Genomic DNA, 13046 nt, shown 5'->3' with positions numbered 1-13046 from the left:
CATTGTAAAAGGGTCGTCTGATACTACCTCCCAAGACGGAAGGCCAATTCACAACCCCACCAAACACACACACACACACACACACACACACACACACACACACACACACACACACACACACACACACACACACACACACGCAATTTATAGGCAATGTCAACGTGACTTCTGATACGACCTCCAAAGGCAGAATCATGCCAGGTTGGTTCCATGGTGGTGCCGCTTACATAGAGAAGCAACCCCCAAAAGGGAAGAAAAAGGCAACTTTTAAGGGTCAGTGTAAAAGTGGCCAGATGAAATAAGACAGAATATAGACCTTGTTTTCCTGCTATCCTTATTTTGATTCATTTTAATGTCTTAGCAAGCAACATTTTTATATGTTGGTACCAAAGGGTAGCGTCCTCAGATATTGTCTTGTATTGTAAACAATCAGAACAAAGGCGATTCTGATTCTGATTCTGAAAGTGGCTTCTGATACTACCTCGAAATACAAAATTTTTGAAAAAAATAAAAATGATGGGACCTTTCCTTTTGGTCATAATTTCTCAGTGGATAATGCAGGAATCTTGGCTGCACGGTGGGTAAGCGGCGTGTCGGTTTTCTCCAGGTTTTCCTGCTTCCTCCCACACTCCAAAAATACGCACGTTAGCTTTGTTGTTGGCACTAAATTGTCCATACAGTAAATGTGAATGTGAGTGCGAATGGTAGTTAGGCTTAAGGTCCCTGCGACGACTGGCTACGAGTATATGCACTATGGATCGAAAGTGCATAAATCGCAATGGCATAATCCATTCAAACGTCAGAAGTTTTATACTTTGGCACTGAACCAAACGACTCTAATTCAGCCTCGGCGGAAGTCTTCGAGCCACTCTGGTTTTGTTTTCCCTGCGTGTTATTGATGGGGACTAAAGTCAAGAGGGCATGTATACTTTGCCTGCAGCCCTCGACACTTCATCCCAAAGGACGAGATTTACGCCTGACCGACAACCTCTGATGACCTCATCTGCTTAGCGCAAGTGTGACACTTGCAAAACTCACCGTTTACCCCACCTGACCTGACGTTAACGCCGCGGCTACTAGGACGTCTGGATTGTGTTTCTGTCCTGACACATCAGAGCGCTTGGGAACAGGAAGTTGTGGAACTGGAGATAAAGTATCGGTGCCCACTTTGTCCCCGTCTCTGAGGAACATTTGAGGTTAGCCACCACTAACCACCAAAAAAAAAAAAAAAAAGGAGTCATTCACAAGACATGAAAAATGCTTGTTTCTACATAACAAACCACCTGAAAATGACCTATTCAGCATTTTTCCTCCAGTTTAAAACAGTTCCCGGGTGTCTTATAACTCATGGATACTCAAGTTGGTACTTTTTTGATACAGACCAATTTGGGTCTATCCTACTGAGCACGGATTCCGCCAAAATATACCAAGGATCAAGAATTACATCACACTCGCCATTCTATTTTCTAGCACCTCTGAAAATAGCTACTTTCGGAGAGGTAGTCCTGCCTCATGTAAATGAGCCACTGCAGCAGCCCCAACGCCGTGTATAACTTTCATTACAACGACAACCAGGGCAGAGCTCGATTATTGTGACTAGACGCATAGCTACTTGTTTTCAAGCAGCACTGTGTCTGAAGAGAGAAATACGAGGCCCACAACGACAGTAAAGGCATGGATTGTATTTCCATTGGTGGAGGCAGCACTTCACACGCGTGTCAATGAATGCGATACAAGCAGCAGACATACCCATCTCACCCGAAGCCCACTCCCACGTCGACAGCTAGCAACCACGTCTGCATTTTATCAGAAGCTAACGTGGTCTTCTAATGATAATCTGCGCATCCAACAAAACTCAATGCGGCTCTGCTTAGCTTTTGGCATTGACATGATTTCAGACAGGGTATTATGGCAAGGAACCTGAATTGTGACACAATTTGGCAAATCAGGCTTGCTCACAGACACCATTTTGAGAGCTAGGCACCTCAAAAAATGTAGAACTTGGTTGTCTAATTTTACACTTGATGGCTGGGTAGCGATTCCTGACACCACTTTGTATATAATCAATAGAAAAAAGTAAATGTCACCTTTAAATTATTTACGTTTGACGAAATGCTAACCTACTGTGGGTTACTAAAACACAAAAGGAGTCCCAATCCAAAATGCACTCAAAGTCTGAAAACTGAGCCAACGATAACAACGTTCACCGACCGCATTGGTGTTTCCCAGGGTACTTTACGCACAAAACAATGAGCACGCAAGTGGTCACGATAATAGGTTGTATGGTCACTAAATTATGAGCTAAATGTTTGGAAAAGACCACAATCAACACAGAGATAGCAAAAAGTTTCTTTGTTTTGCTTCAGTTGGGTTTTCTGCTATTTATCACCTCTGCCAAGGCGGTTTTACAGGCAATAAGACAATAAGTCATATATGTGGTGAACACTGTGGAAGACCAGTTCAAAGCTAAGCTAAGAACCCAAGCTACCTCGACCACTTGGAATTGATATTCGTTCAAATATAAAAGACAATAAAAGACAACAACAAAATGGATGGTAATAAACAACCACAATGCATTCCACACAGCTGTTTCAAATTACTTCCTCAGATATGAACTATCACACAACATTTGAAGATCGTCGGTCAAGAATGGTGATTGTTCGAGTGCAGAATAGAAGCCAAGTTTTCATCAAACGCTGTGTTCCACCTACATTTGACAAGGGCCAAGTTAAGCGAAGACAAAGGCGCTTTCATTTTTTTTTTTTTTTAGAAATCTTGAAACGCTTCCCTTTGATGTGGTTTGATGTCGCTGTGAGCGAAAACAATTCATTGGCAACGACAGTACATCTGGTGTTTAATAAGATAAGACTGTCCGTTTCGCACGTATGTGGTTAGCAACACATCTTTTCACAGGAGGTAAAGATAAGACTGTCCGTTTCGCACGTATGTGGTTAGCTTGTAAGCGGTTAGCTTGAAAGCGGTTAGCTTGTGCCCAATTTGCTTGTAGGTGACCGACTTGTATGAGACTAGCAACACATCTTTTCACAGGAGGTACATGTGATCAATATCTCCCCTTTAAGCATACTCAGTTGTCTCAGATGTCGTACTGGAGCCTACTTGATTGTCCCTGTCATGATTGTAGTTTTCAACATTTTTTGTTTGCACTCCCTGAATCGCGATTACTTAGAACAAGACAGACCACAAACAAGACAAAGGTGCTTTTAGAACCTTTCAGCCCTGTGGTCTGTGAACCACGTTCAGTTTTGACATTTTGACAATTTACATGTGGGAAAGAAAACTGATAGGATCGAAGAGAGGTTGTTTTTGGTCATTTATGAGTGGAAATAGACACGAATGAGAGAAAGTGGACATATTTGGAGCATTATATGTCATGTTGAGAGAAATATAGGCCTGAGGTTTATGGTATAAAATGAGCCACAGAGAAGAAAGTACATTATTCCTGGGAAAAAAAACAACATTGTCGATAACAATTGCTGACTGCTCATCAAAAATCTTAAACGGCACATGTAAGTAGTTGGATACGCCAACGCACACACTCACGCAAGCTCACAAAGCACACACACAGCGAGCACAGAATCCTTCCTTTAGGCTGGAAACTCCTGGCAGACATTCCTACACGGACGTGGATGTGAATGAATCTAAAGTATCCCTGATGGCGACACAGTCCAGACTTCACTTGCATGGGAACGCTTCCTGGCCATGTTCACGGGAGGGAAACCCTGCACGGGCGCCCTAATGAGTCAAGACAGGAAGTGGTTGCGGTTAGAGTGTAATGTCAATCTTGCGTCGCCCAAGTCCCGAACAAGAAGAGGCTCTTAAGAGGTCGTTCAGAGATCCAAATGTCTGTTGTTTCTCATCCAAAGCGACTTGTGAGCGCGGTCATTTTAGCTTTCAAACAACATTAATTAAATGAGACGAGGGAAGTGGGAAAAAATTGAGCATGTGGGCAATGAGAGCCAGTCGCGATAAACTTTTAGCCGCTTATTGAACGAGACACAAACTCAGAGACACAAATTGAAATCACTCGCAAGGAGCTGCTCGAGGACACAAACAGACTCCAGCTCCTGAACCTCATGAGACCACACCCCTTAAAAGCACACCTCCAGCACAGAAATTCTATGTGCTCCCAGTCATTCATAGATGAGGTTTAAAAACCGTGTATGTAAAATAAGCTTATTTTATGCAGAAAATGTTGTTCTCATTCATTTTTTATGATTGGAATTGATTTATCACACCGGCCATCCATTTTCTAGACTCCATATCCTGTTTGGGGATAATTCATAATTTCATTCACTAATTACAAAGCGTATTCTACACATGTAAAATGATTTATTTCAAAAGTAGCCATGCATTTGATTTCTTACCAAAACAAATAAAATAACCCATTTTTAAAAGAGTTATTGAATAAAAAAAAAACCAAAAGAAAAGTGAATACACCATTTTAATTAACCAATTTTAATAAAGGAATGGCTAAATGAACGCTTTTTGTTCGTTTTACTCATAGTTTATTTCATATTATTCAAAGAGCGGCCTTGCTTTCACTGCAACAAGACAGGAGAAGTAAGTGTCAGGTGTTAAACTTAAAACTGCCCCGCTGGCATTCTGGCATTTTGCCCTGCCTGCGCATGTTACGCCTTCCTGAAATGGAAACTTCCCAGTTTGACTTTTGTACCGTATGTACATTGCGTTTATAATAATCAGGCTGAAAAAGTCCTAGTTCTTGTACCTTACTACATCCATGGATGAAAAGTTGCTTATTTGTCCCCCATACAGAATGTCATCATTATAAAGACTATAAAAAATAAATATACTATCGTGGAAACAAGAGGGCAATTAATTCATTCATTAATTTCCACTAACTCTATCATTATTTGCTATTATTGTCAACCGGTGACTTCCACGCACAATTTTGTTCCAGTTGTCCTCCATTTTTTATTTCTTTTTTTTGTTTTGTTTATTCACCTGTTTGTTGCAGCAGCATGCTGCCATCACACGTACTCTCCACAGCTGCGAGACGTCCGACTCCACTTCGAACGTTAAATCTTAACGTGTTTACGCTGTCTTCAATTACACCATGTGTGTGGGGTCTACTTTTAGGGTGCGTCATTTCAAACAAAAGTGCTTGTTGTCATGTTGTTCTCTTCAATTGTGAGAGCTTTCCACAGCTGAGAGCATTTAGCCACACATACACACCCAAAAAAAAAAAAAAATGTAACGTCATCATCCTGACAATTTAAAACATTTGGAGGGAGACTCAACATGCACACTAGTGGCCTATTGCCAAGAACGGGTAATACGAGCAAGAAAAAAACCACAACAATGAGAATGTTAAAAAAATTCGTTGCTGTGAGCAAACCGCAGAAGGCGGGATGTAGCGGTCATTTTGTCAGCGGGTGGCAGGGGCCTTCAATCTGGTTTGACGCTGCGAAAACTCCTTGGGGACAATAACATTGGATTTTGATTTAGGAGATCTGTCAAAACACTTGAGAGTGCCGCAAAGGCGGACATTTGCAGCTCGATAGCATGAGAATCAAATTCCCTAAAGTGGGGGGATCAAATTAAAATACAAAATACACAAAGGGTGAAGCTTTACAACACACTTTACATCCATACACTAGTTCAAATCGCACGTTTTTTGGGGGAGCGGCGTGGGGGGGGCATCATAAGTTTAAGTACCGTATTTTCCGCACTATAAGGTGCTTCAGAGTATAAGGCGCACCTTCAATGAATGGCCTATTTTAAAACTGTTTTCATCTGTGGGGCACACTGCATTATAAAGTGGATAGAATAGATGTTACAATAGTGGCGGCGGTTGCGTTATGCATCCACTAGATGGAGCTATGTTAAAGGAAATACAATACAATACCGTTTTATTTATATAGCGCTTTCAAAACCGTTGAAGCGTAAACAACGCGCTTTACAGAACATTTAAAATGCTACGTCCAAGAAATCCGAACACTGATCCATATATGAGGCTCATCGGATTATAAGATGCACTGTCGGCTTTTGAGAAAATTGAATGCTTTTAGGTGTGCCGTATAGTGCAGAAAATACGGTACTCTACCGGTAACATTTTCAGTAATGTTATTAGAACAGTGATTCTCAGTAGAGGGTCGGGTCCCAAAACTGGGACGTGGAGCCATTTTGGGTGGGTCTTGTACCTGCAACAGTAACAATAAAGATCTATCCTAAAATTTCAGACTATAAAACAGTTACAGTTACGTTGGTCCGCAGTCTTCATTTTCTCATTTTCTAGAAAAAAATGTAAAAACTATTGATCTTGCACTCCTAAAAGAAAAGAGGTCAGTGCCAATACATACATTTCTTCACATGCGGTTAAAAACAAAGAGTAAATCAATTTAAACTTAGTTGCTCGCCAAAGGAGCAGCAGCAGCAGCACACAAGCAGTCTCCCAGATGAATTCAAGTATGGAGTATTCTTATCATTAAAGATGATCGTACATCATGTGACATTGATTCTGGTAGACTGCAACATGCGGCTAGTCCACAACATTGAGTGTTTTTGATTTACTGCGCCCAGTCTGCATTAATTATTGCCATCTCTTTGTATTCCTCCCATAATACAGTAATCCACTGCTATTCATTTGGGTTACGGACAGAAATTCAATGCAAATAGTAAAAAAAAAAAAAAAAAAAAAAAAAAACAGAATTGTCAAAGTATTCAAAAAAAAAGAAAATTGTTCTAGAGATGTCATGCTCAAAATATGCACATGTCTGCCTCAAGCTAAGTTTGAAAGTAAACAAGGAGCTGTAGTGTCCACTGATGAAAAAAAGAGATGGGTTCACTTCTCCTGTCCCATGTAAATCCGCTTCAATTCCAAGCGCCGACTCTCTGTTCCAAATACGCATCCGCGCTCCCCGCCGACTCTCCTCTCTCTTCATCCTCGGCTCCAGCAGCCATCCATCATCCAGCCGCACCAAGGCAGACTGTCCAACAGTGCTGACATTACAGGCACAAAATCGCTGTCCATTACAGGCACAAAAAACAACCCCGGGGGCTGTCAAGTGGCAACACACAAATCTCGCCGACATTCCACCCTCTCAAAATCAGTGCTGGTCCACGGGTACTGCCAAGACCATGAACCATCAAGCAAACTATTCTTCTACTTCGAGGCATGTCGTGGTCAAAATACTGAAAACTGTCCACATTGGGTCCACATGAAGGACAACAAACACCATATGACAAAACAAAAGACAAAAAAAAAAGCAGAGCTGCCGCAGAGGGCTGTCAACTATGGCGCCATCTTGAGGTAAATTACTCGATTGATTTTGACTCCAACTTCGGTCGGGTGGAACCACACAGCAGCCGTACCACATGACAGAATGTGTCATGTAATCATCCCAAGTCAAGAGAGCTTGTCGGCGAGGGTAATGGAAGCGCCATAAGTGGCGCAATTAGCCCGGCTGGTTGGACAGCAGCCAGGCCCTCTGCTTCTAAATGCTTAACACGTCAACGGCAATCGCACGGAAAAATACATCCGGCGCTTCGAGCGATGATTGGACTCGCCAGGTCCGAGTCAAATGCAGTTTAACGGCTTTCTCTCTGGAGATGTTCCTGAGAATAACTTATGTGAAAGTGTTGAGTGGCCTGCTCGTAACCCCGAAACATGTCGCCACCGTTTTGTGTATGTTCTACTGACAAGTGTCTAGTGTTAGCACATCCTAGCGCGCATGGTAGGATGTAGCGAAAGCCTTGTAAAAACTATAGAGGCTTCCTACTTGAGCATATTGATTGACAAGTTAACAAAAAAAAAAAAGGCACTCTTATGAAAGGAAAACATTTGAATATCCTGATTTTCCCTTGAAGTTATGTTGCCTGTTTAGTGAATGATTTTTTTTTATTTCTGGCTTCTGATTGGGTCAAATGACCTGATGGTTATGGCTTACAATGCCACCTGCTGTTTCAGAATGCCATCTACAATCTTTTCCGAGACCCAGCCTTGATATGATTTGAGTATCCTGAGCTGCATGATGGAATAATACGAGTTTGATCAGAGAAGTGACTCATTTAGCGAGTGCCAACAAAAGAAATGGAAAAAGTTGTATATTTTAGACCATGAAAAAAGATTAGTCTAATTCTTTCTTGTTTGTTTTTTCTTTTGCTACATTGTTCCATTTGGTGTGTGCTCCTGGTTTCAGCTAGTTAAAAAAAAGGCCTGCAATGAATCCATATCAACCCATCAGATGTGAGTTCATTTTTTTTAAAAAAGGGACAATTTGATCCAAGAGGGGGGAAAAAAATAACACGATGGCATCCATCTTCATGTAAAACTGCCTCCCGTGGAGTCGTATGTCTTTCAACGAGCCAAGAAAGCAAACAAGATGCAGTTCGACCGCGACTGTGAGAGCATCCCGACTAAACGCCAGCCAGTTTTTCCTTCAAGGGGAACTTGTCTAAACAATAAAAGGAGCCGCTGACGTGTTCCCCTGGCGTGTGGGAAGATCTATTTGCTCGTCATTCTGACATAAATCTGCATTGAATTCTCGATTCTGCCTATTTTTACACTGCACTGCCAGGAAGAAGTGTGATGAGAACCACAGATCAGGAAACAGAAAAGAATCCTGTTCAATGTCAAATACTCGTACACCTATCTAATTTATCGGTGTTCAATTTTGAGATAATGGTTATTGTGGTGCTAAATTATTAGCACATAGCTATCAGAGGCTAACACATAGCTACATGGTTAGCAAACAGATAAAATAATTGCAAAATATGGGCATTTTCATTTTTCATTTCTTTTTGTCGCTGTTGTTTGTTCAATTTATCAAGCTAGTGTTAGCTCATCAAACACACAGCTAACAAAACCTTTCACTCAACTAAAGAAGGGCTTAATCTTTAGCACACAACTAACTCTGCCTGTCAAACAGGTACATAGTAAGCAAACACTAAAATTAAATTAAACATTAGTCACCAGTGGCCAGTACACAACTGATAAGTTTCACACAACTAGCACATCGTGATTGACCAGAGGCTAGGCAGCTATATAATTAGCAAACAGCCAAAAGAATCTAATACTATGGCCATTATTTGTCTCTTTTAGCAGGCTAGTGGCTAACACACGGAAAATAGAATATTTCACGCAACTAAAGCAGCATTAGCACACAACTAATATGACCCGTCACAAAGCTACATTGTTAGCAAACAGCTAGTGAGTGGCTAACACACAACTGATAAAGGGCTTTAATACAACTAATGCAGATTGAAACCATTTACACATACTAAATAATCTCTATAGACTGTATCTGCAATGTGGGTGGATCATGCCCTCAAAAAGAGGAGTTTGCAGAGTTTTCTGGATTCTTCCTGTGTGAGACGAGGGCAATAAAAGTAACGTATCACATCCTCTGCTGTCAAATATTAAGTGAACAGGAAGTTGGGGAAAAAAATGGACATGATGTTGTCAAACGCATCTTGCAATTTGCACATGAATTACGATCATTTTAATGTCTTCCAAGTGGACTTTTTCAAAGCCGCTCTGTATTTGGGCATTTTTATTTATTTATTTATTTATTTATTTCCATGTTTGGTTTTTTTGTGTTTTTTTTTTTTTTAAACACCCTTTAGCAGGAGTATGTACACTGTTTGGGGGTGGTGGGGATGAAGGTTCTGGAAATGCTAGCCCAGGATGCTATAGAAAAAAAAAACAAAAAAACTATCAGGGTACCTTACCTGAAGCAGATGCTGCTCTTCCCTCCAGCTTGGACGCAGGGATACTCCATGGTTATGATTTTATCATCCGGGCACTTGGCGCTGAGGAAACAAAAAGATTTAGGTGATTTTCTTTTCGAAAAGAAAATGCATTTGCTCTGGTTATTTAATTGAATTTTGGCCAATGATTGGTTCCAGGTGGCATGTGATTTCCCAAGTATTGGGTTACTTAATGCGTATTAACCACAATGAATATTACATTGAGTACAGAGACCATGTGCTTGTGCCTAATCCTCCTCTAACACAATGGACATTCTCGGATTTTACAGTGGTTAACTTCTGTTTGCTTTTGTGAAGAAAAATGGTTTTTAAAAAAATGTCCTTAAAGTTAATACAGAGTGTTTTATTCTTTGGAACATCTCAGTATACACTGGTTAACTTAATATACACAGCTGTCGGACTTCATAATGTTGAAAAAGTTGAATTATGTCCTTTTACATTGTTTTCTATGGGAAAAATTGTGGAAAGATCTAACTTTGCAACTTCCTACCTGTCAATATGCCCATCGATCAGTCTTTCAAGATATAGTACCTACCCATCTGTTCATCTACCTACCTACCGACCTATTCGCCGATCCACCTGTCATCAACCTACATATCTATCTGCCTCTCTATTCATATACCTATCCACATCCCATCAATCAATTAAATCAATCGTTTAACTAATCAGTCAATCATCCATCCATCCATCCATCATTCCTATCCATCTTCAATCAAAAACCAACCTAAAATAAATCAAACAATCAATCACTCAATCAATCCACATCTACCAACCAATCAATTTGTCCATCTATCTATTTATCCCCCTCTCTCTACAGTATCATCTCTATTTCATATGCATCTATCCATCTCCAGTCCCGAGCAACCTATCAATCACTCAAGGACTGAATCCATCAATCCATCCATCCATTCGTATCCATCTATCTACGATTAAGCAATCCATCAAGTTACCTAGCCATCTACCAATCCATCTGCCAATCCATCAATCATCCATCCACCTATGGATCAATCTGTCGCCTGATCAAGCATCCATCATCTGCCAATCCACACATCTAGATCGACATACTGTATCTATGAAGCCACCTTTCTGTCAATCTTTTCATCTATCCATCACCTATCATCAATCCATCCACCTGTCAATTCTTTTGATCTATCCATCTACCTTTCCGACTACTTCTCCAGCCATCCGTCCATCCATTAGAATGGACATAATTTCACTGACAAACACGAGTCTCGAGAAAGCACCTACTGTGAGTCATCCGTCCCGTGCGCGGTCCTGATGGAGCCAGCACCAGAGTGGCAAAGCAGGACCGCACACATGGCGGCGCCAAACGCTAGTAGAGTGGCACCATCAATGTGACCCATGTCCGTGACCGATGCTCCTCAAGCTGCTTCACTTCTTCACATGAGTGTGCCACCTCCAAAAACCAGAAGAAGGGGGAGGAAGAAGACTTTGTCCTCCGGCGGGACCGCAGCGTGATGTTGCGCGCATGTGAGCAGTAGTCGCTTCCGCGCCGTGCAGTCCACCCTGACTCGACGCACTGAGGCGGAGAAGGAGGACTTTACGGTCCAGTGCGCTGCCTCTAATCCCCCCCTTGGATTTACATTCCTGCCCCCCAGCCCGCCCCCGTTCCTCCTGAAAAGAAGAGGCTGATTTCAGAGACACACTCCTGCTGCTTTCACCACAAAAGACAATGCACAACAATTGGCTCATTACGGCGAATGTCGTTAACATGGCCCTATTATTGAATGGCCTTCAATATGGTAACAATTAAATTACAAAGTCAATTTAATTAAGTCCTTGTGAAGGTTTCCCAGAGCCACAAATCTCATTTCTTGTGGGAGAGACATTCTGACCAATATCTAGTCGACAGCCGCAGACTTGCAGCTCAGCGCCAGCGGATTTGCAGAATGCAATTTTTCTTTCTTTTTTTCCCCTCTCATTACCCGATGTGAAAACATATATTGAATGTTTATCAGTGTCTTTTTTTTTTTTTTTTTAAGAATTTGGGCAATTTAAAGAAAAAAATTGTTTGGGGATTTTTTTCTGCCCATGCATTTCACTGAGCATCAATTGTCAATTAAAAGCATTTTTTTTGCACTGCGGACATGCAGTGATTGCATAAAGTGGGAAAGACACGCGCGTCTAACATCCAGCCCACTTTTTGTCACCCAATTGCCAGATGCGCTGTGGGCCTGCAATAGAAAACGCTGGAACGCCTCTCGAGGCAGAGCGCGGTCTCAAATTCGATCTGTCCCGGGCACGAAAGTGAAGATGCGCTGAGCGCTTGGGCGCCTGTCTATGAAAATTGGGCCCGTGAAGTTGGACACACTTGCCAACCGATGACACTGACAATTCTAAATGAACCAAACATGCCAAACATAACGACAAACATAACACAATGACCAAACAGTCCTCTGTAATAAAAATAAAATATGCAAAGCTAAAACAGACCCCCATCAAGTTATTTAATAACATCTGTGCGATGGCGGACGATTTACTGGAAGCAGTATGATTTAATTCAGGAGAAATGTTTCTTAAAGAATTTACTGTTCTTGTGTACGGATGACACATTGCATTCCTTCATACTTATTTCTCTTGTGCACACTTGGTATGGGATGAAAGCCAAAAAGTTGTGAGATCAGAATGAAATCGGTCATTTTAAATGAGTAACTAAAATGGAACCTGAGCCAAAGTGCAATACACCGTATCGCTCAACATCCATTCATGCTGTCATAAGATCTCCCAGAAAAAAATAAAATACAAACTATGCCTGAAGAGTAAAATTAAACCACCAGACCAAAGTTTATTCTCCGATTACTATTCTGTGTGTAATGATTGGCGTGTAAACTGAGCAAGGATTGGATAAAGAGGCGATGAAGGAATCATGAATTCAAGTGGAATAAAGTCCAAGGGTGACCTCTGGATGAAACAAGTCGTTTAAAATGAGTGAGTGAAAGGAATAGCAGCCAAAAAAAACGACACAATGTCGTGCTCAACATTTCCAGCTTTCAAAATCTGACAGTCAAATAAAACACAGCTATAAAATGTTACAAATAAACCACTGGGCCAAACATTTGAAATCGCTTCCATTTTCATGGGGTTTTTTTTTCTCCACTTTTTTCATTTTCAGCTCCAGGAAATAACCATGAATAATGCTGAGGTTGTGATTAAAACAAAACAAAAGAAATGAATGAAAAATGATATTTGGTATTTGGAAAAAAAAATGTTAAGGAACACATACATACACACACACACACACACACACACACACACACACACACACACACACACAC

At 41.2% G+C, this 13046-nt stretch overlaps 1 protein-coding gene across 1 annotated transcript in view; it reads right to left on the bottom strand.

Annotated features, from left to right (window-relative positions):
* LOC109513999 (collagen and calcium-binding EGF domain-containing protein 1-like) overlaps positions 1 to 11317 on the bottom strand; it is a 28567-nt gene extending 17250 nt beyond the window's left edge. The window contains exons 1-2 of the mRNA XM_019866785.1: positions 10999 to 11317; positions 9712 to 9792 (exon numbers count right to left, since the gene is read on the bottom strand). Of these exons, the coding sequence (XP_019722344.1) occupies positions 9712 to 9792; positions 10999 to 11114 (197 nt within the window). The 5' untranslated portion in view covers positions 11115 to 11317. The remainder of the gene's footprint in view (positions 1 to 9711; positions 9793 to 10998) is intronic.
* Positions 11318 to 13046: the final 1729 nt, after the last annotated feature.

Source organism: Hippocampus comes, unplaced genomic scaffold (genome assembly GCF_001891065.2).
Source record: "Hippocampus comes isolate QL1 unplaced genomic scaffold, H_comes_QL1_v1.1 scaffold82, whole genome shotgun sequence".
Taxonomy (NCBI): domain Eukaryota; kingdom Metazoa; phylum Chordata; class Actinopteri; order Syngnathiformes; family Syngnathidae; genus Hippocampus; species Hippocampus comes.
Note: the sequence above shows the minus strand (reverse complement) of the source record. Positions and strands in the feature narration are given on the sequence as shown.